The sequence below is a fragment of the Panicum virgatum genome, chromosome 7N (assembly GCF_016808335.1).
Source record: "Panicum virgatum strain AP13 chromosome 7N, P.virgatum_v5, whole genome shotgun sequence".
Lineage (NCBI taxonomy): Eukaryota > Viridiplantae > Streptophyta > Magnoliopsida > Poales > Poaceae > Panicum > Panicum virgatum.
The window spans coordinates 46,715,532-46,742,997 of NC_053151.1; the positions used below are offsets into that span (position 1 = coordinate 46,715,532).

At 51.3% G+C, this 27,466-nt stretch overlaps 4 protein-coding genes across 4 annotated transcripts; all 4 read left to right on the forward strand.

The window, feature by feature from the left end:
• The first annotated feature begins 209 nt into the window (after positions 1–209).
• On the forward strand, positions 210–11,288 carry LOC120683495 (organic cation/carnitine transporter 4-like). Its single transcript, XM_039965571.1, has 4 exons — positions 210–790; positions 9,821–10,652; positions 10,735–11,052; positions 11,150–11,288. Exons 1-4 carry the CDS (start codon positions 421–423, stop codon positions 11,175–11,177), a joined length of 1,548 nt encoding a protein of 515 aa, XP_039821505.1. The 5' UTR covers positions 210–420; the 3' UTR covers positions 11,178–11,288.
• A 2,532-nt stretch (positions 11,289–13,820) lies between these two features.
• Positions 13,821–14,839, forward strand: LOC120680544 (glycine-rich protein 2-like). The gene has a single exon (XM_039962040.1). It carries the CDS (start codon positions 13,910–13,912, stop codon positions 14,600–14,602), a length of 693 nt encoding a protein of 230 aa, XP_039817974.1. The 5' UTR covers positions 13,821–13,909; the 3' UTR covers positions 14,603–14,839.
• Positions 14,840–21,756: 6,917 nt separating this feature from the next.
• Positions 21,757–23,107, forward strand: LOC120680680. The gene is made up of 4 exons (XM_039962188.1): positions 21,757–21,974; positions 22,051–22,176; positions 22,282–22,567; positions 22,661–23,107. The coding sequence occupies exons 1-4, from the start codon at positions 21,914–21,916 to the stop codon at positions 22,740–22,742; spliced, it is 555 nt and encodes a 184-aa protein (XP_039818122.1). The 5' UTR covers positions 21,757–21,913; the 3' UTR covers positions 22,743–23,107.
• A 930-nt stretch (positions 23,108–24,037) lies between these two features.
• LOC120681345 lies at positions 24,038–27,099 on the forward strand. Its single transcript, XM_039962846.1, has 5 exons — positions 24,038–25,066; positions 25,142–25,452; positions 25,539–25,854; positions 26,912–26,998; positions 27,079–27,099. The coding sequence occupies exons 1-5, from the start codon at positions 24,212–24,214 to the stop codon at positions 27,097–27,099; spliced, it is 1,590 nt and encodes a 529-aa protein (XP_039818780.1). The 5' UTR covers positions 24,038–24,211.
• Positions 27,100–27,466: the final 367 nt, after the last annotated feature.

Below are 27,466 nucleotides of genomic sequence, written 5' to 3' on the forward strand. Positions count from 1 at the left end.
GCGCTCTCAGGTAACTGGGAGCCGGATCAGTTCGATCTCGACACGTTCCGAAGCATTGGAAGCAAGCCGTCTCGTCGAGAGTCGCTGCAAACGGCACGAAACAGGCGCGAGCGAGCGTCCAGATACGACGCACCGGGGCGATGAAGGGCTTCCTTTTTTTTTTTTTTACCCCCAGGAGGGTGAATTGGTCATCGCGCGCATCCATCACAACAACTGTGGATTAACCCAGGAAGCCGGCGAGGACGGGCGCCGTGAAACAAACACGGCGGGAACAGACGCGCGCGCTCGTACCAATACCATGCTTGGCTCCGCCTCCGCCGGCGGCCTCGGCTAGCTACAAATAACCGCCCCGCGGCTCGCCCGGCGCCCGGAACGCACGCGCACGCAGCAGCGACGTCGCGCGGCCAGCCAGCAGCAGCCATGTCCACGGAGCCCCTCCTCCCCGGCGCGAAGGCGGCGGGCCGGCGGCGCGTGGGCATCGACGAGGCGCTGTCGGCGCACGCGGGGGAGTTCGGGCGGTGGCAGCTGCGGCACTTCGTGCTGGTGTCGGCGGCGTGGGCGCTGGAGGCGCTGCACACCATGGTGATGATCTTCGCGGACCGGGAGCCCGCCATGGCCTGCGCCGCGGCGGGCGGCGCCGGCGGTGGCGACCCGTGCGCGGGCGCCGCGGCCGGATGGGAGTGGGCCGGCGGCGCCGCGTCGTCCACCGTCGCCGAGTGGGGGCTCGTCTGCGGCGAGCGCTACAAGGTCGGGCTCGTCCAGGCCGTCTTCTTCGCCGGCTGCATGATCGGTCAGTTAATTTCCCACCTCGCATCTCCAATCACGTCGGAGAGTAGTTTAATTTTGGGCAATTAGGCGTGCAATTAAGGATTATTCCGGCAGGTCGTGCCCTGGCAATCATTCTCGGATCGAGCGGGCGCCGCGGTTCCAGCGGGATTAACTATTCAAGTCCCATCGTATTCGGGGACGCTAGAATAGGAGTAGAATTAGCCGGTAGGCGAGCCGCGAGCAGCAGCAGCGACGTGAGCGGGATGGTATTGCACTGGATCGCGGATCACTACTGATTGATTGATACTAGTATATTGTTGTCGCCAGTATAATCTGTGTCTGTGTGGTAGGCGGCGGCATCACGGGGGCTACGCAACAAGAGAACACGATCCAAAGCGCTGGAGCACAAGTCAAAGAGCGGCTGCACTTTAGTTTTAGTTCGCGGCTAAAAGGGCCGGATATCGAGCCATCTCGAGCTAACTCATTATAAAACGAGCTGGTTTGTTATAAAACGAATTGCCTCATTATAAAACGAGTCGAGCTCGAGCCGAGCTACTAACGAGCGAGTCGAGTGAGCTAGCGAGTTACGAGTTTTTTTTTCCCAACCTTACCTAGGAGTACTTTTTTTTTCTTCTCCTATGGCTCTTGTCCATGTCTCCATGAACCTCCAAAAGTAAAATCCAAAGCATGCCTGGATCCACCAGTGGCATGCGCATGTCCCGTCCAGCGACGTGGTTTTATATACCCTTTACCATCGTCACCGCGGCTGCTGCCAGATATACCGAGGAATCTTTCCGCCTGATCCTAGCATCCCGCTGCATCCACTACCTGTGGCTGTGGACCAATGTTAGGATCCGGACAGTGGACGGATGCACACTCAGTCACTCAGATCGGATCGATCAGATCAGATCAGATCAGGGTTTTAATTTCCGATCGGTCTCTGGTAACCGCCGGGCTTCGGTACCGGTATACCGGTCCGGTTTGGCCGGTTACCGGTCGGAATCGGTGGAATTCAAATCCTTGGCCTCTTGCCGCTTATTAACTGAGCAACTTGTCGCTCTGACGATGATGGTGATGATACTTTAGTCATATATGTATATATATAGTATATATATACAACTATCGATATCTCCTGTAGTACCCTGCACACCTACAGTTCCACACGCGGGGGAGCTGGGGTACGCATTACTTCTTTTTTCTTCAAAACAGTACTAACACGTATCAGAATAAAAATCATTACAACCACATACTGCGATCAATTGTTAGGAGGGGGGGCATGAGCGCTCCTTGCGCTCCGGCCGCAGCCGCCCCTCCGTCGTCTCCCAGCTACCCTCGTCTCGCCTCCGACCTCCCACCTCTCCTCCCAACGCCTGAATCCATCTCTCCCTGCTTTGCTCCGATTGGGGCTACTGTTCCTCTCCACCCCTGTTCTCGGCGCCGTGGCCGGAGTCGGCCCCTTCCGTCCAAGCCACCTCCTCCACTGGTGTTGCCGTCAGCTGTGGCGGGTGGGACTTGCATCTCTCGTGATGCTCTGGGCTCCTGCTCCTCCCCCAGGGCATGTCGACTCCCAGCAACTCAACGCCGCTACCCGTTGAACACAGGTATGCCCTTCTACGACTTGGCTCTGTTGCATTTTCATCACCTCGTCGTCCCCGCCCCTAGGGGTCAACCGGCGCCGAGGGGGGCTACCTTCTGGATTCGACCGGAGAAAGGCTCTTGCACTCCTTCCTTGCTCCAAGTCTAGAACGCGCTGAGTTTTCGTTTCTCCAGAGCTCCCCACCGGTTCGAGGATCAGTCTTGTGGTCTTGGAGTTTTCTCTGCCAGTGCGGCCACCAAGAACCTTGTGTCCTTCCTTGTCACGCGGGGGAGGTGCAAGGTCGGGGATGTCTCGTTGCTCCTCTTCCCATCTCTAGCCTCCGCCATGGCCGCCGGTGACCTTGCTGGAGTTGAACGGGAAGATGTCGTCACCCCTGGAATTCGAAATGCGGATTCCCTGGAATGGGCCGGGCACCCCACCTCCCTGGCCCATGGCGGCCCACCTTGCGAAACCCTCCCCACATCCTCCCGCCAAGCCAAGGAAGGCGACATTCACTTCTTCCCCCACCTCCTGTCAGAAGCGCCGCTGCCCCAACGGCTTGTCAGTGAGTGCGCCATTGCTGCTCCGAGAGATCTCCCTGATATCTAGGGAAATAGATCGCCTACTGCCACTCCTCCTCTCCGGATATTCAGTGGTGAACTGGTGCATTCATCACCCCGCAGCGCTCTGTCAACTCACTCTCTGTCCGGTGGCGTTGCTTCCAGCGCGCCGAACGGAGGTCACCTCGCCCACCCCACCATCTCCGCGCCGCTCGCCGTCGACTCGCATCAGGCGTCTAATCCGAGTGCGGCGCGACCATACCTCCTCGCTTTGCTCTCCTCCGCCCCCTCTCCTATAAAAAACGCGGATGGCAACAAACATCGTCGTGCTCGCTCAGTGCCTCCCTCCCACAACCAGTGTTTCCGGTGCCTCTCGACCGATCACCACGTCGAGGCGTGCAGAGACCCAGTCAGGTGCCGGCAGTGCCTCCGCTACGGCCACCGCAGCACAGCGTGCTCCATGGCGGGGCCGTCAGTCCTCTGGGCGGGAGTCGCTCGGCGTGCGTTGCGCTCCTCCAGCGAGGACTCCTCGTTGCCGCCCTGTCCACGAGCGCCTGCACCGTTCGGACCACGGTCCGGAGACTCCGCGTCCTGGCGCTCCCCGACGGTGGACCGGCGATACACGGGCTCCGGGCCTTCCCCTCTTTCCCCCACCACCCACTCCCCCGCTCTCTCCCCTCATGCTCACGGGGAGCAGCGCCGCGCTCCTGCAGTCCGGTTTGTCCATGACACCCCTCCTACTACAGCCTCCACCGTTCGCCGCCCCCACGCCCGATGTGCTTGGCGTGCCGCCACACCTTTCATCCCCACTCGCTCTCCCACCCATGCTAGCGATGCTGCCGCCAACGGACATGACTTCGTTGAGGTCCACATGCCCCCAGTGGACATGGAGCCCTGCCGGCGCCTCGCTTACGCCTTCGTCGAGCCTGAGTGTGCTGACCCAGGGTTCTTCATCCGCACTGCCCTGGAGCAACGTGGCGGCGACCCTCCCGTCCGGCCGGCGCCATCTTCCTATGGGACCATGATGGTGGTGTTCAGGCACCCCCTTTTTCGGGAGGAGACGCTGCGACGCGGCCCTTTCTTCCACGAGGGCCATCTTCTGCGGCTAATCCATCACGAGGAGGCGGATTTCAGGTTCGTCTGTCGCTACCGTCGCCTGGCAGTCCTCGCGGCGACGAACTACCTGCCGGAGCACTGGACTCGGGAGCGCATCACCCGCACGTTCCAAGTGTACGGGCACGTCTGCTGCGTCGACAAGGAGTGTATCCGGACCGTTGGGGACCATAGACCCGACAACAACTACGGCGCGGACATTGCTGATTACTCAGCTGTCCGGGTGCTGGTCCTCCTCGACAATGAACTTCTGGTCCGCCCTGGCCTGGTGATGCGCAACTTGGGCGGCGGCCTGGCCGGCATCGCCAAGGTTCGCGTGGTGAAGGTCTGGGGGCACCTTGACGGCGCCCCGCTCCCCACCGAGCAGGACTTCTTCGACTAGGGGGACGATGACAGCTTCGACAACCTCCCCCCTCCCCCCCCCGGCGCGCGGCATCGGCGCGTTTTGACCCGCTCGGACGCTCGGAGCAACCGCGTGGCCGCCAGGGGGTCTGTCGAGCGAGCCCGGGGCGCACAACTTCACATGACCATGGTACTTGCCGTTCGCTCGGCCCCTTGCTTTTCCATTCTGTCCCGTTGTGGACTTTTGTGGAAGGCGCGGTGTCCGCTCTGGCACGTGCCCTCTCCTTGACTGGCGTTCCACAGCTGACGATCCGAGAGCTCCCTACCCCGTCGCGCCCGGCTTCTCCACCACCTCCGTCAATTTCTCTCGAGCTAGTGGACGTGCTTTGTCGCTCTCCCTCGCGTGCTCCCTCTTTGGAGGACTTGCTGCTCGAGGAGGAACACGAAGTCAGTGTTCGCCGCCATCGTGCTCGCCGCAAACGGGCGCACGACTCCATTGCCAAAGTCCGTCGCCGCAGCAGCCGCCTTGCCGCAAAGGAGGACCCCTTCTACATCGACGCCACTTCCAAGGCCACGCGTGTCAAGGCCGCTCAGCTCGACCTGACACGTGCCTCTGCTCAGATGAAGGAGGCTCTCACCAACTTTGGCATGCTCCTGCGCCCCGCTCCTGCCAAGATCTCGACGAACAAGCTGCGTTGCCTCGGTCGTGTGTGCGGTCTCCCTGACCTGTTGGACGCCGAGGAGGAGGTGGTGACCGCGGGCTGATGTGCCCGGCTTCATGTCAGTGTTGTGTTTATCCTTCTAGAGGATGTAGTTTAGCCTATCCTGATCCTGTTGTTCAGGATAGTGCTCGGTCTGTTGTCTGGTTGTTGTTTGGTGCCGTTGTCTGGTACTTGTCTTGTGTGCGTGTTCGGCCTGATGCCTTGCTCGGCCAGCGCAGTGGTTGGGGTCCCGGTTTAGAGGCGGCCGGTGTAACTTGTACGTGCTCATGTGTTGTTCCGTGCTTAATCAATTGTTCTATTCCGTACCTTGCTGTTGTCCCTTGTCCCTCCGTCTCTTGGTGCCTTTTGTGTTGTCCATGAACAGAACGTTGTACTTTGTTTCATGGAATGTCCGCGGCCTGGGCCATCAGAGTCGGTGTGACGACGTCCTCTCTGAGCTACTCTCTGTCCGTCCGTCCTTTGTGACCTTGCAGGAAACCAAGCTCTCCTCTTCTTGCTCTGTTAAAAGAAGCTCTTTCCTTCCCTCTCGCCTCTCTAATTGTGTCTCTCGTGATTCCGTGGGCACTGCTGGAGGCATGTTAACCGCCTGGGATGCATCCATCTGCAGTTTGGGTGCGGTGTCATCACGCCCCTTCTCTTTGACGGCCTCCTTCACATTGTCAGTCGATGCAATGTGCTTCTTTCTAACTAATGTCTATGCACCTTCTGCCCAGGAAGACAGGCCTGCTTTCTTTAGTGAGATTCAATCCGTGGCCTCGACTGTTCAGGGTCCTTGGATGCTCCTTGGCAATTTCAACCTCACTCGGCGTCCAGATGACAAGAACAATGACTGTTTTAACGCATCCGAGGCAAATCGCTTCAACGATCTTATCAACAGTCTTGGGCTCATTGAAATTCCCCTTGTCGATCGGGCCTACACTTGGAGCAACCGTCGAGATGTCCCCACTCTGGTGCGTCTGGATCGTTGCTTTGTGAACACTGACTGGGATGCGGTGTTTCCGAACACCACGCTGCGCTCGCTCACTCGTTTTGCTTCTGACCATGTCCCCCTCCTTGTCTCGGCGTCGACCCATGTTCCACGGAGTGCTTGCTTCCGTTTTGAGAACTCCTGGATGCATCACCGCCTCTTTCCTTAGGTCGTGCTTGCGGCTTGGGAGCGCCCAGCCTTTGGGAACACCGGGAAGGTGTTCACCCAGCGACTAAAGCACTGCAGGAATGCCTGTAAAACTTGGTCTCGTCGTCTCTCACCGATTGACGTCCGGGAACAGGACACCAAGGTGTTGATCAACGCCCTTGATCTGTTGGAGGAGCAGCGTCCTTTGCTCCCCAATGAGAACGCTCTCCGATGCCTTGCCGTCCGGGGGCTGCGTGATGTGCACTCGGAGAAGCTTGCCTTCTGGAGACAGCGCTTCCACACTCGCCTCGCCCTGGAATGGGATGAAAATTCCAAATTTTTCCATGCTGCTGCGAGTGGGCGCCGAAGGCACAACTCCATTGCTTGCCTTGAACACGATGGGGTGATCACCACTGCCCACAGCGCAAAAAGTGACATCCTTCATAATTTCTATTCTGCTCTCCTTGGTAGTACGACGCATACCGCCTGGAATTTCGATCTCGGTGCTCTCTACCCTACTCTGACGGTCGCCTCTGCATCCATCTCTGAGCCCTTCTCCATGGAGGAAATCACCCGTGCGCTGTTTGCCATGGATGTTCATGCCAGCCCAGGGCCTGATGGCTTTGGCCCTTCCTTTTACAGGCATTTCTGGTCGGCCTTACGGGACGACGTCCTGCAACTCTTCCATGAATTTCATGATGGTAGTCTTGAGCTTGATGGCCTTAACCGTGCTCTGCTCGTCCTCCTACCCAAGAAGGAGGGCGTTCGATCTGCTGATGGTTTTCGGCCAATTTCATTGCAGAACTGCCCGATGAAACTCTTCTCAAAAATGATGGTGAACCGGCTCAAACCGCTTATCCCCCTGCTTGTCGACCCGGATCAGACTGGTTTTGTACACGGGCGCAGTATCGCTGAAAACTTTGTCTACGCCGTGGACCTTCTCAGCTGTTGTCACAAAAGGAATGTTGCTACGGCGGTCCTCAAGCTTGATTTCAGAAAAGCATTTGACTCAGTTTCCTGGGCGAGCCTTGACGCCATTCTGCAGGCCCGTGGTTTTGATGCTCGTTGGCGACAATGGACTGCTCGTATCCTAAACAGTGGGCGAACGGCGGTGCTGCTCAATGGTGTTCTCGGGAGGTGGATCACCTGTCGACGTGGTCTGAGGCAGGGTGATCCAATGTCACCATACCTCTTCATCATTGTCGCGGATGTTCTTCAGAAGCTCATCCAACGTGCTTCTTCTGACGGTGTCCTCTGCCACCCTGTGGATCACTCCCTCCCTTGCCCTGTGCTGCAGTACGCAGATGATACGTTGATCCTCGCCAAAGGAGATGTTCCTTCCATGCTCGCCTTGAAGCAAATTCTTGACAACTTCTCCACTGCAACCGGCCTGTGTATCAACTTCCAGAAATCCACTTTTGTTCCCATGAACGTGAACGATGCAACTGCTGCTCAGATGGCCACGGTTCTTGGCTGTACGCTGTCCTCCTTCCCCCAAACCTACTTGGGGCTTCCCCTCTCACCACACAAGCTGCGTCCTTCGGATTTTCAACCCCTGATCTCGTCCTTTGATCGGTATCTAGCTGGATGGAAGGCACGCCTCTTAAGCACTGGTGGTTGCATCGTCCTAGTGAATGCTGTGCTTGGCAGCCTTCCCATCTATTTCATGTCGTCCACTCTCCTCCCAAAAACTGTCAGAAATCAGCTGGAAGCCAGGCGCCGTGCCTTCTTTTGGACTGGTGAAGATAAATGTACGGGTGCCAAATGTTTGGTGTCTTGGGAGCGGGTGTGCCAAAGCCGCGATGCTAGGGGCCTTGGGATAAAAAACATGGAGGACATGAATCACTGTCTACTGATGAGATTTGTCCACAAGCTACATGAGGCTGAGCCCTTGCCTTGGAAACGTTGGTTTCTCTCCCATGCCGGTTCTGATTTTATCAGTAATCCCGACTCATACCTGTCTAAACTTGTCCTGGCCGAACTTCCCCGCTATAGGTCCGTGACCAAAGTTCTGATCGGGGACGGGGTTCGGGTCTCCTTCTGGCATGATAAATGGTTGCTTGACACTCCTTTGGCCGAGCGATACCCTGCCTTGTTTTCACACTGTGTTCGCGACATTGCCACTGTCCGAACCATTCCGTGTGATGGCCTCCATCACCACTTGCGCCCTCGGCTAACTCATGTTGCCAGGAGGGAACTAGTGGACCTGGAAAACTCCCTCTCTCTCACGTCGACCTGCAGGATGTGCCTGATTCTCGATTGCTGGCTCTCGTGGCACATGAACCTTTCACTACTCGTGGTGCTTATCATGTTCTCCACGCAACCTCTCAGTCCTCTGACGTCCCCAGGCTGTGGAGCGTTCGTCTCCCTACGAAGATCAAATTCTTTGGTTGGCTACTGCACCACAGTCGTCTTAACACGCGGGCGCGACTCTTCCACAGAAACATCAAGCCCAGGGAGGAATCATATTGTGAACTCTGCACTAGCACTTTAGAGACAGACACACACCTCTTCCTGAACTGCCCCAAGGCCCTTGTTGTCTGGTGCCGCTTGCAATTTGTCTTGACCGACACCACCCTCAAACGTCCCTGGGACTTTGGCGCTCCCACCACTCTCCCGACTGTCCTGCGACTTGATATAATGATGCTGCTCCTTTGGAATGTTTGGAAGGCTCGAAATGACTTGATCTTCGAACACCAAGATCACTCTCCTTCGGAAGTGCTACGCCGTGTTGTCAAGGACATCGATGATTGGTCCTGCAGATACAGAAGACACACCGCTGAGATCAGTGCTTGGCGCGATTGGATTGCACACTCTTGACTCCTCTCCATTCTCTCTCAAACCTCCTGTAATCTCCAACCTCGGTATGCCGAGGATCACTTGTAACCGAACTAACAAGTTTCAATGAAATGGGTAGGTGGGGATCTTCCCCGATACAGTTAAAAAAAAAGAATAAAAATCATTCGGGGATGGATATGCGTTCAGATAAAAGGCAGATGCGGAGATGGTCACGAATCCTCCATGCTTCTCGTCTGTCCGGTTCGGCCACTGATTGGTCCGCGAGGCGGCGTAGCGAGACGTGACACGTGCGCACACGTGTGGAGCAGATTGCCTAGCGTAGCTCGGCTACGTGGCCGTCCCGGCCGTGCCAAGCGCCACCTCGGCCGTGACAGGGGAGGTCACCAATCAAATCGCTTTGCTTGTCTTCTTCCGCCTCCCGGCGATTGGCACAGCACATCTCTCCTTCCTCACCAATTGACGAAAAAAGGATCTCAAAGCACGTATAATAATAGGTTTGTAGCCAAACTAGTCAGTAATTTTGATGATGTTGAAAAGAGAAGGGAGAAAGAGAAGAGAGTTTGGCTCCTAGTTAGAGCATGGCTAATAATAAAGCCAAGTATTTGGCTATAAGCCAAGCAACAAGAGCCAAGCTATACAATAATTAGGCTTTTATTTGTCTTCAAATATTTTTATTATTATTATATGGTTTCATTCTCTTTCCTATCCTATTGGCTTACGGGCCTGGATTGGCTGTCGGGCTACTTTTGGAGCTAGAGTAGGACCAAGCATACATGTCGTTATCTTCTCTGCTGCTGACTCTATCTGATGCTACTGCTTCTGCAAGGCGCCGGCGTGTTCGGGCACCTCTCGGACTCGTTCCTGGGCCGGAAGGGCTCGCTGCAGGTGGTCTGCGTCCTCAACGCCGCCTTCGGCCTCATCACCGCGCTGGCGCCCAACTACTGGGCCTACGCCGCGCTGCGCCTCCTCACGGGCTTCAGCACCGGCAGCGTCGGCGTCCTCGCCTTCATCCTCGCCACCGAGCCCATCGGCCCCTCCCGCCGCGGCGCCGCGGGCATGTCCACCTTCTACTTCTTCTCCGGCGGCATCGCCGCGCTCGCCGGCGTCGCCGCGCTCTTCCCGCGCTCCTGGCGGACGCTCTACGTCGTCACCTCGCTCCCGTCGCTCGCCTTCGCCGCCGCCGTCGTGCCCTTCGTCTCCGAGTCCCCGCGCTGGTACCTCGTGCGGCGCCGCGCCGACGACGCCATGCGCGTCGTCCGCGCCATCGCGGCCGCCAACGGCAGGACCGTCCCAGACGACGTCGCGCTCAAGCTCGACGACGAGGACGACGAAGAGAAGAGCGTCGACGGCTCGGCGTCCTCGGGCTCCATCGTCGACGTGTTCCGGTCGCGGACCACGCGGGTCCGCCTCGTGCTCTCGGTGCTCATCAACCTCCTCTCGTCGGTGGTGTACTACGGGCTCAGCCTCAACGTGGTCAACCTCAAGACCAACCTCTACGTCAGCGTCGTCGCCAACTCGCTCGCCGAGATGCCCGCCTACCTGCTCACCGCGCTGCTCCTCGACCGTTTCGGGCGGAAGCCGCTCGCCATCGGCACCATGCTGCTCGCCGGCGTCTTCTGCACCGCCGGGAGTCTCATCGCCGGCGCAGGCATCATGAGGTAATTTTGCCTTCCAGGATCATCGGGAAGGCCAACTAACGGGCAGCTGTTGCAAATTAATTAATAATGCGCGCCCGCGCAGGGTGGTGCGGATGGCGTGCGGCGTGGTGGGCATCTTCGGCGTGGCGGCGACGTACAACCTGCTGTTCATCTACACGGCGGAGCTGTTCCCGACGGTGGTGCGGAACGCGGCGCTGGGGTGCACGGCGCAGGCGGCGCAGATGGGCGCCATCGTGGCGCCGCTGGTGGTGGTGCTCGGGGAGAGGGTGCCGTTCGCGGTGTTCGGCGCGTCGGGCATCGTCGGCGGGCTGCTGGTCTTCTACCTGCCGGAGACGAAGAACAAGCCCCTGTACGACACCATGGCCGGGCTGGAGGAAGGGGAGAAGAAGAGCCTTCTGGGGTGAGTGAGTGATGACGCTTACTAGATCAGCTGCAGTCGTTTGGAAGCTAGAAAAGGTCTTTCGGTCTTCTTGTAATTAATTTCGTGTTTCTGAAAGATTGAAAGGTGTCAGATCGACGTCGTGAGGGTCGCGCGAACCTGCATTAGTCAGAATGTACATCTCCACGGCCCAGTTTTCTGCTCCTGTGACTGGGTGATCTTTATTATTGAAGGAGCACCGCTATATCATTGGAGGAGGCAGGAAGCAGGTTTTTGGCCGTGTTTAGTTCCCGTGAGATGTAAACGCAAAATTTTTTGCGATGGAATCTTGCTAATTTGAAGTACTAAATGAAATTTATTTACAAAACTTTTTAAACAGATGTGTTGTAAATCGCGAGACGAATCTAATGATGCTAATTAATCTATGATTAATCAATAATTAACGGATGGTTACTGTAGTATCACTGTTACAAATTATGGATTAAATAGGCTCATTAGATTCGTCTCGCGATTTTACAGCCCATCTATGCAAAAAGTTTTGTAAATGGACTTTATTTAGTACTTCAAATTAGCAAGATTCCTTCGCAAATTTTTGCGTTTTTGCGTTTACGGGGTGGGAACTAAACAGGGCCAAAAACATGGTTAATATTGCGAAAGGCCGGGCGGCCAGTTGGCTAGCCCGGTCCGGTAGCGTCGCGCCCCAACAGGTACTGAGTTCGATTCTCATCAGAAGCGAATTTCCGGCTGTTGGGGTAAAAAAACCCCTCGCTGTTCTCACTGCGAGGCTTGCCCTCTCGGGCATGGCTCAGGGCTCGGGGGTTTTCTCTACCCGGGTAAGCCGGTGTGACTTCCTCTTAATGAAAAAACGGTGGGGCCGTTTCCTCCCCGGATAGAGTTTTTACATGGTTAATATTATATGAATAAAAACAACTCAAACTCAGAAATACGAAGACGTAGTATATAATGCACGTGTTGTTTTCGTTGAGGAAGCCGGGAGCTTGGACTGAAACGAGTGACAAGTGTGCAACTATCCTCGAAGTATATGCACGTGGAGATAAAGGGTCTAAGAGCAAGTATTATAAAGGGTCGAGAACTTGCTGAAAGGAGAGAAGGGAACTGGCGGCTGGTGAAACGCCCGCTCAAGTGGGCGAAGATGTTCTCCTGCGCATCCTATTGGCTGGTCTGCATTAACTACCGGTAGGTCCACCACCGAGTCGCGTGCTTCCAGCCCGCAGTCGGGGCATCCCATTAATCTTGCTCTAATTCAGTGCTTGATTTGTTTGAGCAGGACTCCGTGATGAATCGAGGAAGGGCTTTCAGGTACAGCGGAAAGGTTCAGGGTAAAAGCAAAGAAACACGGAGGACGAAGCGCAGGCAGGGGACGCGAGGCGAGAAATGTACAATTTTTTTTACTGTATCCAACCCCATCCAATCTACTACACGGCCTAATAGAGTTAATAGTGTGCCTGCGGGCCGGCCTTTCGGCCCATTACAACGCAACGAGCCTGCTGCTGCATGTCGCAACAGCCTGTTCTCATGAGCAGAGACCACCGGAGAGGCGACCGGCTCTGTTGTAACTGGAACTGCACGGCTACGATGAGTCAACAGAGGTCTTTATGTGGCGTCTACCTTGTCATCAGGGCTGAGTTCCGGAAAGTGAGCTTACTACTCGGCCATTGCAAAATTAGAGAGGCAGTGTGCCCGCAAAAAAAAAAACATACCTTCCGTAAATCTTGGGCTTCAAACGGAGCGATTTTTGTCTAAATGGAAGTTGTCAAGTGCTTGTCGTGGGCGTCGTCCACTGCAACTGCAAGGGGCGCGTGTTTGCCCGTGGCAGAGCTTCTCACTTCCGTGATCTCTGCCAAAGGAGCAGCCGAGCAGCGTGCTGTCGATGCCAGTCTCCAGTCTCCACAGCACCCTGCCGCACGCGAGCTCACAGCTTTGCCGCTGCAGCAAGAGGAAATCACGGGCACGGCCAAACTCGTGTTCGGAGGGCCCGTTCTCGGGGCCAGATGGACACAGCGCGTCCGCAGGCAGGACAGGATTGACCGGCCTTTGACCGTCTGCCCGTCTGTTTTCATCTCTAGTGCCATGGGCCATGGCTGCTTCTCTGAACCGGCCAATCTACCATGCACAAGATGGAAACGTCTGCAGAGGCATCAGCAGCAGCATTTCTCTTCTTTTCTTTTCGGCTTCGTAGTCTTTTCTTTTTCTTTTTTGCACGATACAAAAAAAACTAGCGTGTCGATCAAAAAACATAGCGTGCCATTACGTGAAGAACAGTAGTAATACGTACTTTCACAAGAAAAAACTAGCGTCCCCTTCCAATCCTGCGACTGCGATTCCACCGAACGCCGCGGCCGCAAGAACGGAAACGGAAGCTGGCTTTGGAAACTGGAAACGGAAGCGCCCATTGATTGCTGGAGATGTGGGAGTAGGTTGGGGCTGATGCATGGGAGGGGGGGATACGAAGGCAAAACCCTCCTTTCTACCTACTTACACGTGGGTCCCAACAGGATAGCACCCCATATGTCAGCGAGCTTCACAAACCCTTCCGCTCCCATTCCGCACCCGGCCCACCGATGGGAGCGGGCGATGCATGGTAGGATGGAAAGGCAAGACCCGTCTGTTACCTCACTGACACGTGGATCCCACCCAAGACGAGTCCCACATGTCAGCGACCTTCACACGCCACCCTCCCGGTTCCATTTCGCAGCCAGCCTGCCGGCCCGGCCCCCTCGGATTCGCCTCTAAAAGGGCTGCCCGGTCGCCCCCCCTCCCCCTCGCATCGTTCCCGCACCTCCTCCTCCACACCAGTCCATCATCTAGGGTTTGCGAGCGAGGGCCTCGTTGGGGGCTCCCGGCGGGAGGGGTTGAGATGGCAGCGGATCGGGTGACCGGGACGGTGAAGTGGTTCAACGGGACCAAGGGGTACGGCTTCATCACCCCCGACGACGGCGGTGAGGACCTCTTCGTCCACCAGTCCTCCATCAAGGCCGTCGGCTACCCCAACGTCAACGAGGGCGACACCGTCGAGTTCACCGTCGGCGCCGACAGCAACGGCCGCGCAAAAGCCCTCGACGTCTCCAAGCCCGGCGGGGAGCGCCCCGACGGTGGGTACGGCGGGCGCGGCGGCGGCTACGGCGGAGGAGGTGGCGACGACCGCGGCTACGGCGGAGGGGGTGGCGGCGACCGCGGCTACGGCGGAGGAGGTGGCGGCGACCGCGGCTACGGCGGGGGTGGTGGCGGCGACCGCGGCTACGGCGGAGGCGGCGGCTACGGAGGAGGCGGCGACCGCGGCTACGGGGGAGGAGGCGGTTACGGCGGCGGTGGAGGAGGCCGGGGCTGCTTCAAGTGCGGCGAGGAGGGACACATGGCTCGCGACTGCTCCCAGAACAACGGTGGCGGCGGAGGCGGCTACGGTGGGGGCGGAGGCGGCCGCGGCTGCTACACGTGCGGACAGGAGGGCCATATGGCCAGGGACTGCTCCCAGAACGGCGGCGGCGGCCGTGGCTGCTACAACTGCGGCCAGGATGGACACATCGCCCGCGAGTGCCCCAATAGGAACTAGGTGCGGCGTCTCGTCGTCGGATCCGGTTCGAGTCCCACCTCGCTCTCGCGTGAAGCCATAGCCTCCATCTATCTATCTACTAGTGGATGGTTTGGATCTGTCTCAACATATCTCGAGTAGTAGTAATGTTTCTGTTTGCGTCAACTGTAAGGCAGCCATGATCGTGGATGGCACTGCCCGATCTATCTATCTTATCTACCAATGGAATGGAATGCAGGATTACGTTATCGAACTCAATTTATTTGCCTGAATGCCTCTGTTAGTCGTTTTTTTAGCCTCTGTTGATTCCTTGGTTGTTTTTTTGCTCGGTTAGTCGGTTGGTTGGATAGTTTCGTTCGTTCTTCCCGTCAAAGCTGGTTGATGCATTCGTCTTGTGACATTTCAGCTTTGTTGTTGCTTGTGTTCCATAAGAAAAATCGCGCAGATGTGATATTTCTTATGAAATTTTAGTCCACGAGAGATCTGGGCAAAGTAGAGATATTTCTGTTCCAATGCGAGATGAAGGGTGGTGTTGAGTCTGGAGTGGAGGACGTTGAGGATGGGAAAGCTGCTGAGAAAGGCAATGGTTGCTTAGGCAGGCTCGGTTTTGTCCGCATTGTGGGGCAGTTGCGAAAAAGCGAGGCGGGCTTCCATTTCTGTTGCGAATGGGACAGAGCGGGCAGCAGAGGAAGGCGTGGACGCGTGGGTTTCCCTCTGTCCTCCGCATTGATCGCCTGCGTTCCCTCCCTCCACGCAGAGACCAGAGGTGGTGCCATTGCGAGCTATGGAAATCCAGAACAGGGCCTCGTTCAGCTGGCTGGTGGCACTGCTGGCTGGCTGGTGGCTGGGCTGATTTGACGTGAGAGAAAAACACTATTGCTGGCTGGCTGAAGCTGCCAGCCGAACATACTAAACTAGAGTTTAACAACTTGCAAATGTGTTTGTAATCTCTAGTGCTTCACAACTCTCAGGTAAATCTTGTTAATTTAGCGTTGGTGACTATTGTTCATGCATGGCAATCTTTTTTTTACCGATCAGTAATTCTAATGTAGGAGTAGATATTTGGTGAAGAGAAATTCACACATGCAATTTTTCTTTTTTGAACGAACGGCCACAAAATTGTCCATGCATGCAATTCCCATATGCATTTATTAACTGTGGAAGAAGCATCCATGGAATACTCTCGATGTCCATGTATAAAATGACCCTAGACTTTTGTAGAACAAGATCTGATTGGCGCGACTCATGTATTAAATGACAGATTTCTTTAAAAAAATAAATGACAGATTACCCAAGATTAATGAGATTTCCGTGATTAATGGCGAGGGCGAAGAATACCTTATATTTATGGGCAAATCAAATTTAAATCCTAGATTCCTTATATCAACGGGGAAAAGGAAATACCACTCAAAGCATCTCGTTTTCATTTATGATGGCTCAAAAGCATCGCTGTAAAAAAGAAAAGAATTCTGGAAATAATTCTACAAGCTAATAAGGCAAGTTCAGTGCAATAGCATCGGGGCCAACGTTACTGATGAAATGGTGTCACCTCGCCTTTTGTAAGCACGAATTTCTTCTCGGCGTCGTAGGAAATTAGAGGACAGCTAAGTGCAGCAACTGTGTTGTGTCTTCGTGGCTCCGACGATTCAGAACTTGGGATCGTAATACTACCCGAATTTTGTTCTACAAGTTGAGCAGCAGGCCGCAAGATCTGCTCAGTTTGTGCCGCGGTGCATCCGCCAAATGCAATACCGCTTGTATAAGCGACCGTGGGTGCTTACCAGATTGCATCTCATTGGTCGCTTTTTTCATCTGGTAGTGGTCCGGGGGGGGGGGGGGGGCGTCTATTCCCCGCATATGCGAGGGGGAAGAAACACATCGTAGAAGGCTTCTCCCATCGCTCCCCCGCCATCTGCCGCCTCCCCAAGCTCCGCCGCCGCCCCCGGTGCCTCCGCCGTCGCCCATCCTCCGCCGCCCGAGCCCCTCCTCTTCTATCGCCGGCGGCCATGGAGCTCCCCGAAACCCTAAAGCTCCGCCGTCGCCCTCCACCATCCCGGCCGCCGGCGACCTCGCCGGCAGCCGCTCCCCCCACCTACCACCCCTTCCCGAGCACCCTCTCCCCCTCCCCAAGCTCCGGCCACTGCTTACCTCAACGGAGAAGATGAACAGGCGCGGTGGCGGCTCTTCTGCGATGTGGTGACGAGAAATCGCATATGCGATAAATAGATTTCCCCGGTCATGGGTCCCGCTGCACCTGGGATTTATCTGTTTTGTATATTTTTTTTATCCCAGCTGCCCCCACCATGGTCAAACGGTTGTGCCTCACTTTTAGGCTATTTTCGCCATGGATGCGCGCAACAAGATTTTCTGCCTCCCGCTCACTGGTTTCGAAAGGTTTCAAGGCACATCCTCTTGACCAGGCGGGTGCTCCATAACCCTAGTCTTTTTGGCCATTGTTGCCGACGGAGCTCTCAGAAGCCCCAGATTGCTACCAATTTCCTCAATGACAAACCCAATTAGACCAGAAAACAACACCGTTGTGCTTGCTTCTCGCAAATCCCCCCCTCTTAAGTGCCCGGCGGTGATGCCCAGTCGCGTAGCGAGGCAGTCTACCATGCGGCGGCGCCGGGCATGCGGCGGCGCCGGGTGGAGGAGCCAGCTTCGGGTACCATGGATTGGGTACCGCGGCTGCCGCATCGACGGTTTCCTGCACTCCGAGCCGCAGCAGTGGAAATGTGCCAGCGCTGAGTGGAGGCTTCAATGATGCGGCGGCGCTGGATGGAGTGTCCAGCTTCGGGTACCATCGATTGGGTGTCATGCCTCCTATGGTTTCTGGCGGTCCGGTTTTCCCTCTGTAACACCCCGGATACTCCGGGAATTTGCCCGGATACTCCGGACATGGAGTTCCTAGTTCATGTAATTTTTGTACTCTAGGCCACACAATCATTAAATAGGGATCTCACCCTTTCTCTCTCTCCCTCACAGCTCACACTCCCCCTCACCCTCACGTGCACTCTCTCCCTCTCCCTCTTGAGCTCTCCCTCTCCCTCACAAGCTCTCCCTCTCCCCAAATCCCAAACTCCAAATCCCCCACCCCGAATCGATCCCAAGACCAAAGAGACTTCGAATCCGCGTGGAGGACCATCTTCCCCACGTATTTCTTCCCGGGGTGCTCTCGGTTTCAAGTTCTTCGCGCGGAGAAAAGCACGTTCAAGGTACACCAACTTGTGCCGCCCCGATCTATGTTTCTAGGATGTTCTAGGTGATTTCCTTGGGTCAATCATCTCTATATGCATTCTTCAACTAGGATTCAAGAGGGTTTCAAATTTGGTGGGGTGGTTTTGCCAAAAATTAAGATTTCGGTTTTTGGGGCGAAAATGCTGTCAAGCCCGGAGACTCCGGGTATAAGCCCGGAAACTCCGGGTTTTGAACACTCCGGGGGAAACTCCGGGTATAGGCCCGGAAACTCCGGATTTGGGAGTCCGGATACTCCGAGAAGGTGGCCGGATACTCCGGAAAATGTTGTCCCGGATACTCCGGGTATATTCCCGGATACTCCGGATTTTTGGTCTCGAATTTGAACGGTGGTGAATGTAAAACTAGGTTTATTAGCTTTATATTTCCATGCTCGGTAGGATAGAACTATAAAGTGTGTTGTTTGACAATTTTTACATGTAATTTTAATGGTGCTAGATAAAATACTTTTATAGTTTAAAAATGCATAGTTGGAGTTAGGAGAGTTCTAAAAAAATACAAAACCAGTTGGGTTAACTTTGTGTAGACTCATGTAAGGTTTAATTAACCTCCGCCGGTGTAGTTGTTTATAGTTAGGCAATATCGACCTTGTGCTTGTATTGCTCCACTTTTTATTGCATTATTCATGCATTCATACATATGCATCATTGCACCTCATTTAGGTACGCTAGATGTACAACATGTGGATGTGAAGCACGCGGTATGGAGTCGAACCCCAAGACGGTGTTTGATGGATGTATCCTAAAGAGAGAAGGACCAGTTGGCGCAACGGAAGACCCGGCCCAAGGTCGGAAGGGCCCAAGGCCTTGATAGCATTAATACTGACTTAGTGTTACCCTCAGGCAAGCCCCGGTGCACGTCCTTTTATTTCAAATTATCCCACCTATGATGATGTTTCTACTACTACTTGTGCATTAGGTTTAAGATTTGTTTGGAACCCTAGTTGCATGATCCCTTAGGTTTCCTCGGGTTGTACTAGCATGTATGGGACGATAGAAATGCCATGCTTAATAGTTCTCGATAGAAGACGAGTGACTTTTTGCACTCGCGAGATATAGGACATTTAGAAGTCGAGTAATTGCCGGTTACTCGCGAGAATTAGGTTGTATATTTATATTCCAGTACATGAGTTGTTGAAATTGATATAGTACTTGGAGACCGGGCGGGGAAAAAGGTTAGCCCCGCCTGTGTCGGTTAAGGACCGTTCGTTGCCTGGCCCTGTGATCGAGTTTGAATTGTACTAACCGCATGCCGGGAGTAGGAGGTAGTCGAAACCGGTAAGCCGAGTACTGCTTTGCTTCGAAAGTACATGAACCCGTACCCAACTCCTGGGGCGAGTCGAGTAGTCGCGGAGAATTGGGTTGCATATGTTTATTTTTGGTGGTCTCACGTTGAGCTCGGCTGACCATATGTCGTTGGGCTTGTTCCTGTAGTTCGAGGCGAGGAGGGGAAAGGTTGGTGCGTGGGGTCCGACGGGGCTTTTGCGTGCCGTGTTGGTTAGGTCCACCTTGCAAGGTTAAAACGGATTGATCCGCCGTACGTCGCATCTCGGATATGTTCACCTTGATCACAGCACCACATCGTAGTGATGCTATATGAAATTTAAATGATGGTTAGAAATTAATTATCTTGATTTAATATTTCAATGTTTGCTATGGTTGCTTAGAAGGTGCAAATACTAGTTAATGGTTTAAGCATATGGAATTTGGAGCTAAAATATTGAAATTAAGGATCCACTTTTAGAAGCTATTTCTGCAAAATAACCACCAGCCAAATGTCTTGCATGTCTAGGTATGTGGGCTAAGTTATACCCACTGGTCGGGTAAGTCTTGCTGAGTATTAGTATACTCAGGGTTTGTTGTTTACCCTGTTTCAGGTATAGAAGCTAACTAGGTCTCACATCGGTGGGCTCGATGTGGCGCCTCGTCTTCCCGTCTCGGTAGTCCTCGGCTTATTTAGTTCGTTTTGTTTACTTTCGAGTAAAAATGCTCTATAAGCTAGATTCTCGTCCACTGCTATCATTTCATTTGTAAATTTTAAATTTAAGCTGCTTTGTAAAAGTCTTGCTATTATTTTCTATTTTTGTAATATTGTTATTTTGCTGGTACCTTCTGCACTCGCCTTTGTGCGGGACTTCTGGTGTGTTTCGATCGGCCTGTGGGTTGGAAGCAGCCTGTCAAGTTACACTTAATTGAGCTAATGCGCCAAAGGACGGCGGTTACGCTTAATTAAGCGTTTTAACTCGGCAGGTCTGTCACAGCTGGTATCAGAACTGAAATGCACCAGGGGGGTACCAGCAATATTATTTTGGTGTTTTCAAAACTAAAAATAAATTTCAGAAATCTACGTTCCTTTGCGATTAAGGGATTAGGAGAGACTAGATCGTAAGCCCTATATAGTGTAGGTTATGTCAGGTGGCTGTAAATATAGTTTCAACTAACTCCCAGGCATTAAGTAAGTGTGAATATATATATTGTGATTGTTCTGCAGGTACACTAACCCCGTTTACGTAGGAAAGGTTAATAGTAAACGGCTAGTATATAGGGAGAGTACGTATTGTGCCACCGAAGGATATCCGTATATTGCCATAGTTGGATTGGCAAAAATACGTTTCTTTTGTGAGGACGTGCATGTCATCCATGTATCATGTCATACATTTGTTTTGCTTTGTGTGTCATGTCTATATAAATTTCCTCACATATTACTGCATCGCTTTTCATCAAATTCACAATACTAGGAGAAACCGGTTCATAGTCTATGCCAGTCAAGTTTAGAAATGAAATTTGGTTTATGGTTAATATGGTTGAACTCTGTTTTTGTACAGCTGTTAAGAAAAACTTAAAGCTTTTCTACGTTAGCTTGGAATCGTAGTTTAGGAAAGTTGGCTCAAATTTGTGTATTACTTATGGTATTCTAATTTATGCAAATTTTCATCTTGAATGTAGTTGACTTAGGAAAAAGAAAAGTGAATCTAGTTCCTGATGATATATATATATATATATATATATGTATATAGAACCATCTCCATCTAATTACGGACGATATTTTAAAATTGTTAACAATATATGACTTGACCTATGTCTCTTATAAAACCATCGAGAAATTTGGAATTTGAACATAGGTGTTACTCAAGTAAAACAAAGTTAAACAAAAAAAAACCGTTGAGTTTGATTGAACTTTGAATACCAAAGTTTGAGCCGTTTAGATACACACCCTAAATATGAGAGGTTTTGTGTTCGCCATTTAGGATGTATGGATTATTAAATCTTGTTGTCTTGAGAATCAAAATAAGGATGTTAGTCTTAAATAAAACTATTGGTCGGTTTTCTTGACATACCTTTCTCCACCATAATCAGCTAACCATGTCCTATCTGTCGTTCCATGATCATTCTATTTTTATCCAAACATTGATGTTTTTCACTATTATTGGTCAATGTTAAATTGAGATCGTACATTCTTGTCCCTAGGTCATTCGTTCAAATGCTCGAAGCGTCCCGGTCATTCTTGATAACTAAAACCACCCTGTTGTTCTTCTAGTACGAGTATTCGTTTATTTCTAATCGCATTGATTCCTATACCTAAAGTGGATCCGCTTGCATTCTTCTCAAATAAATATAAAAGAATTAGAAACTTGATCACAGACATTATAGTCATCCTGCATGAATAAGGTCACCCGTTGGTTGTCAGGAAAGTACACTATTGCATCACATCAGATTGCATTGTTGGGACATGCAAGGTTAGGGAAAAATTTAGTGGTAGTTTGGCTGACCATGTGGATTATATGCCTTTGAATATATTTTCTGGCTGCTCTCTAATCTCTTTGTATCCAATCGTGTTATTTGGATTTTTATTATTGGTTCTTATATGGTGGAGATTTATCCCACACCCTATAGTGCCATGGACCAATGCACCTTTCCACCGCCATGGACCAATGCACCTTTCCAGGTAACTGTATCTCACCCTCCATGGCCTACAACTCCGCCTTGCCCCACCCCCTTTGTCATCCCAGGCTCCGAATTTGCTTCTTGCGCTCAATTTCGCGCCCAATTGCACCCAACTGCAATTTATGGCCCAAAGATGCAACATCCACATTTGTTTGCAATGTCCAACACTTACAAAGCATCAGACCTCCATTCAGGTTCCATCATCTCCTTTTTGCTTGTGGCAGCATATGTTTTTATTCAGCTGGGTCTGATCCCCCCCTCCCCCTGCAGCTTTCGTCCCCAGCGGACCTTTCCAAGACCTGCTCCGTGGTGTTTTGACTCCAGGTCCATCTGCTAGTGATGAAGTGTTTGTTCCGCATCTGCAGCCTACAGAAGGACAGTCGGCTAGTGGAGAAGGTGTTATATTTCATTTCTACAAAGCCACGCAATTCTGTGAACCTTGCAGTTTGTGTTTTAGTCTTAATTCGAACTCTGCATCTATGAACCTTGCATTTTTCACAGCATTGCCAGCATGCTCTGCATCTGTGGTTAATACTGAGGAAGGAGTTGAAGGGTACAACACTGACAGTGAGGAGGAATCGGCTTATTGTGTAGATGACAACGACCTTGATGCAGCAGAAGATGATAGAATTGTAGAACTTGGTGAATCAGAGGATGGAGAGGATACTGAAAGTGGCAATGATGGTCCACAGAAGATCAATGATGACATTGCAGTGCAATACGAGATAATCCCAACCTCTCTTGGTAATTGTGGATGTGCTTCAAATAATCAGAGTTACAAGAAGAGGTACCTGTTTGCAGATTGTCATTATTTTACTTGTGTTGTGGCTTTTTCTAGTGGTCAGTGAATGCTAAAAAACAATTTTGCTGTTTACTACAGGAAAAGATGGCCAAAAGGGACAAACCCATCAGATTGTAGGCTTCCCAGGTCCATGGGCTCCAAACCCCTTCACAGTAAATAGGCACAGTGATCTGCATAAATAAAAAGAGTCATCAATTCTGGAGTTGCTATTTTGATAAAAGAGTGTAGGGAAGATATATCAGTTACTGAACTGTTAGGTTGGAGCACATTATAGTCTTGATTTAACGAAAAGCGTGGAGATAGGAAATGCCTCCAGCGTGTTGCAGTTTTCCTATATGCCAAATCATCCAACTACATGCTCCGTCTTGTTATAGCATCAACTAGGGTGTGTGATAGTGAACCAGAAGTTGATAGCTCTGTTCTCAAATTGTACCAAAGTAATGCAATGGGAGTGGGTTGACCACTGCCTACAGTAATAAATGGATAGTCCAAACATTCAGATCAATATAAACAATCTTATAGCTATATTTATTTTCAGTGGTGATTACCTCGTTAGATCTCCCCAAGTGTTTACCCCATCTTCAAGCTAGTTGAATAAGTCAATACTTTCCCCTACGTATTGTAAAATGTGTCACCAACAAGACGAAATCAATCTACTTGATTTAATTGCGTTTTTTGGGTTTGTTTTGGTTACCTTTTCGAGCAAATCCATGGATGCCTGGTTCTGCCAAAAGGAAAACACGAACTTATGCCTAGTTCTTCCGAAAGGAAAACATCTGTAGAAAATTCTGCAAACTAAAATTTCTTAATGTACCAGAGGAACCATTGCTGGTTTGGCAAGGAAAAAGTGCACAAATGGCCACAAACCATTGGCAAAATTGGCCCCTGGACACTGAAATGTGTGGTATTTGCTACAAGCCACTAAAAATACCTGCCTTTGCTATGACACACCGTAAATGTGTAGCATTTAGCTTGAAGACACCGAATCCCTTATTATATTCATTTGCAATAGAAGCCCACACAAAATGACGATTATACCCCTTATCCCTATCCTTTCCCAGGCCTGAATCGAATCGCACCCTCCCCAGCTTCCCCTCCGTCAAATCTCATCGGCACGAGCTCACCAGCGGCCACCCTTTGCCAGCTCTGCTTCCGCCGCCGAGAGCAAGCCGCCTGCTGCAGCTGCGCCTTTGCTTGACCTGCGCCGCACAGGGCGCTCGGGGCCGGCGCCCGGACCTGCGCCGCACAGAGGGCTCGGGGCCTGGCGCCCGGATCCGCGCCGCACAGGGCGCTCAGGGCCGGCGCCCGGACCTGCGCCGCTGGCGGCCGGCACACGTCGCCGCACGCCCGCACGGGGCGCTCGGGGCTGCCGCCCAGTGGCCCTCGGGGCTGCGGCGAGTGGGACAAGGGGTGGAGAAGTGTTGCTGATTTTCCCCGATTCAAATGGCGCCTCCACGATTCTTGAGCGAGATTTTTCCCGAGGATCACACCGATCTTTTATGGGTTCCCGATGGGTAAGATTTCTGCCATTTTCCCTAGGGTTAGAGCTAACTGTAGGCTTGATTCTACTTCTATTTGTAGATTGATATCCTTTTTTTCATTGGCAAAATTGGTTGCTATGTGTGTAGGATGGATCCCAATTCATCCTACAGGCTGGCTGCCCGAGTAGGTGCTTATGTGAAATTTAATGATGATGATGGTCGTGAATATTGTGAAGCATGTAACATTCCTAAGGTTTTAGACAGGGATAGTACAAATTGGAATGATTTGCTGCTTGACATTAGTGCAGAAATTAAACTTGGCTCTAAACATAAATTACGTGTCACATTTTGGGATAAAATGAGTTGTACTTATGAAGAGATCACTTCTGATCAGAAATTGCTTCATGCAATTGACATGTATTGGGAGTCAAGGAGGCTATCTGTACAAGTCCGTGTTCTGAGAAAGGATGATTTAGAAGTCATGCATGATGTTGGATGGTTGGAGAGCATGCCTTGTGTGTTGCAAGGAAGCACTGATATCCCAGCTAACCAAATTATTGCACAACCCCCACTTGAAATAGCCTCATCCCTTGTAGAGCCTTCTATCCATAACAACAATGAAGTGCCATGGGTGGATGATGAGGTAGAGTATGTTGGTCTGGATGATGAGGACCCAGTTTCTGATTCATCCGACTCTGAACTAGATGATGATGGTCTAAATAGGGAGTATGTTGGCTTGGAGGATGAATTAGTTGTGGATGATGCATGGGGCTGTGAGAATATTGTCCATGCAACTGACTTAGAGAATCCAAGAATAGAAGTTGGTATAACTTTTGGGGATGGCGATACTTTTAAGAAAGCTATAAGACAATATGCAATAAAAGGTGAATATGAAATTGCAGCTCCCTATTCTGAGGCAACACGGTATAGAGCCTATTGCAAGGCTAAAGGGTGCAAGTGGCGGATACATGCGTCACGATTGCAGGACGAGAGGACTTGGAAGGTATTGTTTTCTCTTTTTTTTTTGCTAAAATTTTGCAGCAGATTTGTTGAACTGATTATTTCCATTTTGGTGCAGATAAAGAAGATGCCTCATGCTCACACTTGTCAAAGTACAGGAAAAGTTGAGAAGAACTGCATGGCAACAAACCATTGGGTCAAGGATAGAGTTCGTGATTGGCTTGCCAAAGATGCTATAATTGGGGCAAAAGCATTGCAAAAAAGGCTAGAGGAGCAATATCACCTGCAGTTGTCATATTGGGTAGTGTGGGATGGAAGAAAAATGGCTTTGGAACAGCTGAAAGGGAAGTGGGATGATAGTTTTGAACATGTTTGGAGTTTCAAGGCTGAGGTGGAGAAGACCAATCCCGGCAGTTTGGTGGACATTGAGTATGAGCAAGTTGGGAAGAAAATGAGATTTACTAAAATGTTTGTTGCATTGAAATCTTGTGTGGATGGTTTCTGGATGGTTGCAGACCTTTTCTTGGTGTGGACTCCACCCATTTGACTGGAAAATGGAAGGGTCAACTTGCATCTGCGACTGCTATTGATGGGAATAATTGGATGTTCCCTGTCTGTTACAGCGTGTTTGGGTCAGAGACAACTGAAAATTGGTCTTGGTTTTTCAGCAGACTTCATCAAGCAATTGGGTCACCTCCGGGATTAGTGATTTCAACAGATGCTGGCAAAGGAATTGATTCTGCTGTTACTCAAGTGTTCAACAATGGGGTTGAGCATAGGGAGTGCATGAGGCATTTAGTTGCAAATTTTCAGAAAAGATTTCAAGGTGAGGTATTTGAGAAGCACTTGTGGCCAGCATGTAGATCTTTTCAAAAGCACAGGTTTGAAGAGCACTACAATCTGATGTATGAAGCATGTCCTCAAGCCATGAAATGGATACATGAGAACCATAAGCACCTTTGGACAAGGCACTTGTTTTCTAAAGCAAGCAAGTGTGACTATGTAACAAATAACATTGCTGAAACATTCAATAGCTGGATTAGGAATGAAAAATCATTGAATGTTGTTGATCTCATGGATAGGATAAGACAGCTATGCATGGAGAAAATGTTCTTGAGAAGAAAAATTGCTAGAAAGCTTGAAGGCAAGATATTACCTAACGTCATGAAGGACCTTAATGCAAGGAGCAGGGGGCTGAAATATATATGGAGGTATTCACACAAAGATGGTGGTTCAAATGCTGAAATGTTAGGTGAAGCTGAAGGTGTCACTAGAGATCTAGTTCATTGGAGGCATACCGTTGATCTTCAAGAGCGAACATGCACTTGTAGACGTTGGCAAGTTACTGGTCTACCATGTACACATGCCCTATGCATTATTACCTCAATTCGGGGTTATAACATAGAAGATTATGTTCATGATTACTACTCTGTGGCAAAGTTCAAGAAAGCCTATAGAAAGTCTGTGAAGCCAATGACAGATAGGAACCAATGGCCTCAAGTGGATCTCGGGTTCAAGTTGTGGCCTCCAATTCTAAAACGGGCAGCTGGCAGGCCAAGAAAGAGAAGGTTCAAATCAGCTGCAGAAGGGGGCACTAAAAAAACCACAAAATGTAGTAGGTGCAACCAGCTTGGACATATGGCAAAAACTTGCAATGAATATGTTTATGATTCTGATGCACCACCACCTGCCCCTCCAAAGCCAAAGAGAAAGAGAGGCAAGAAAAATGTGACAGTAGTTCCATCTAGTGCTTCTACACCACCTAGAGCCATCACTAATGCTTCTACAACGAGCCCTGTTACAAGAAGGTGCAACCAAATACATATTTCAAAATCTGGAATTGCATATTTTTAAATCTGCAATTTCACATTGTTCTTTATACATGCAGCATGTCAAGGAGATTGATGGAATTAGAACCATCTACACCAACAAGGGCCATCACTCCTGTTTCTTCTCCAAGTCCTATGACAAGGGGGTATGCTTCCTGACATACTTCTTTATGTGTTCCTATTTGTTATTTCTATTTACTTGACATGCTTCTGTACTCATCTACAGCCGCAAGAGGATGCTATTTGAAGGCACTATAGAGCCTTTTGAAAGTGCATCTACATCTCCAATTGATGTTGACAAGGGAAATGCAAAAAAGTTGAAAGTTGTCAGGTCCAAGAAAAAATAGGCTCTACGCTGTGGCATGTTCTTCAATGGCATCATTGCTCTTCAGTTATGGACCTGTAATATGCGGATTTGAAGTAAAACATGTCATTTTCTATTGCTGTACTTCAAAGCCAAATGTGGCTGAAAACCATGCTATTTTGTATTGGTGTACTTGATAGCCAAATGGGGCTCAACCATGTGTTTTTATGTTGCTGGACATGCTTTTATAAGTGCAATATAACCTGTTCAAGGGACAGGGGTATAACTGTCCTCAATCATGTATTATCTG

Bases quoted from the DNA above. Each gene is read 5' to 3' on its own strand.
- LOC120680544 (XM_039962040.1), top strand. From the start codon at position 13,910: ATGGCAGCGGATCGGGTGACCGGGACGGTGAAGTGGTTCAACGGGACC.
- LOC120680680 (XM_039962188.1), top strand. From the start codon at position 21,914: ATGCAACATCCACATTTGTTTGCAATGTCCAACACTTACAAAGCATCA. The intron at 21,975-22,050 runs GTTCCATCATCT...CTCCCCCTGCAG, and splicing joins AGCATCAGACCTCCATTCAG to CTTTCGTCCCCAGCGGACCT. The intron at 22,177-22,281 runs GTGTTATATTTC...CATTTTTCACAG, and splicing joins ACAGTCGGCTAGTGGAGAAG to CATTGCCAGCATGCTCTGCA.
- LOC120681345 (XM_039962846.1), top strand. From the start codon at position 24,212: ATGGATCCCAATTCATCCTACAGGCTGGCTGCCCGAGTAGGTGCTTAT. The intron at 25,453-25,538 runs GTATGAGCAAGT...GGATGGTTGCAG, and splicing joins GGCAGTTTGGTGGACATTGA to ACCTTTTCTTGGTGTGGACT. The intron at 25,855-26,911 runs GTATTTGAGAAG...TTATACATGCAG, and splicing joins AGAAAAGATTTCAAGGTGAG to CATGTCAAGGAGATTGATGG.
- LOC120683495 (XM_039965571.1), top strand. From the start codon at position 421: ATGTCCACGGAGCCCCTCCTCCCCGGCGCGAAGGCGGCGGGCCGGCGG. The intron at 791-9,820 runs GTCAGTTAATTT...TGCTTCTGCAAG, and splicing joins CTTCGCCGGCTGCATGATCG to GCGCCGGCGTGTTCGGGCAC. The intron at 11,053-11,149 runs GTGAGTGAGTGA...TGTTTCTGAAAG, and splicing joins GAGAAGAAGAGCCTTCTGGG to ATTGAAAGGTGTCAGATCGA.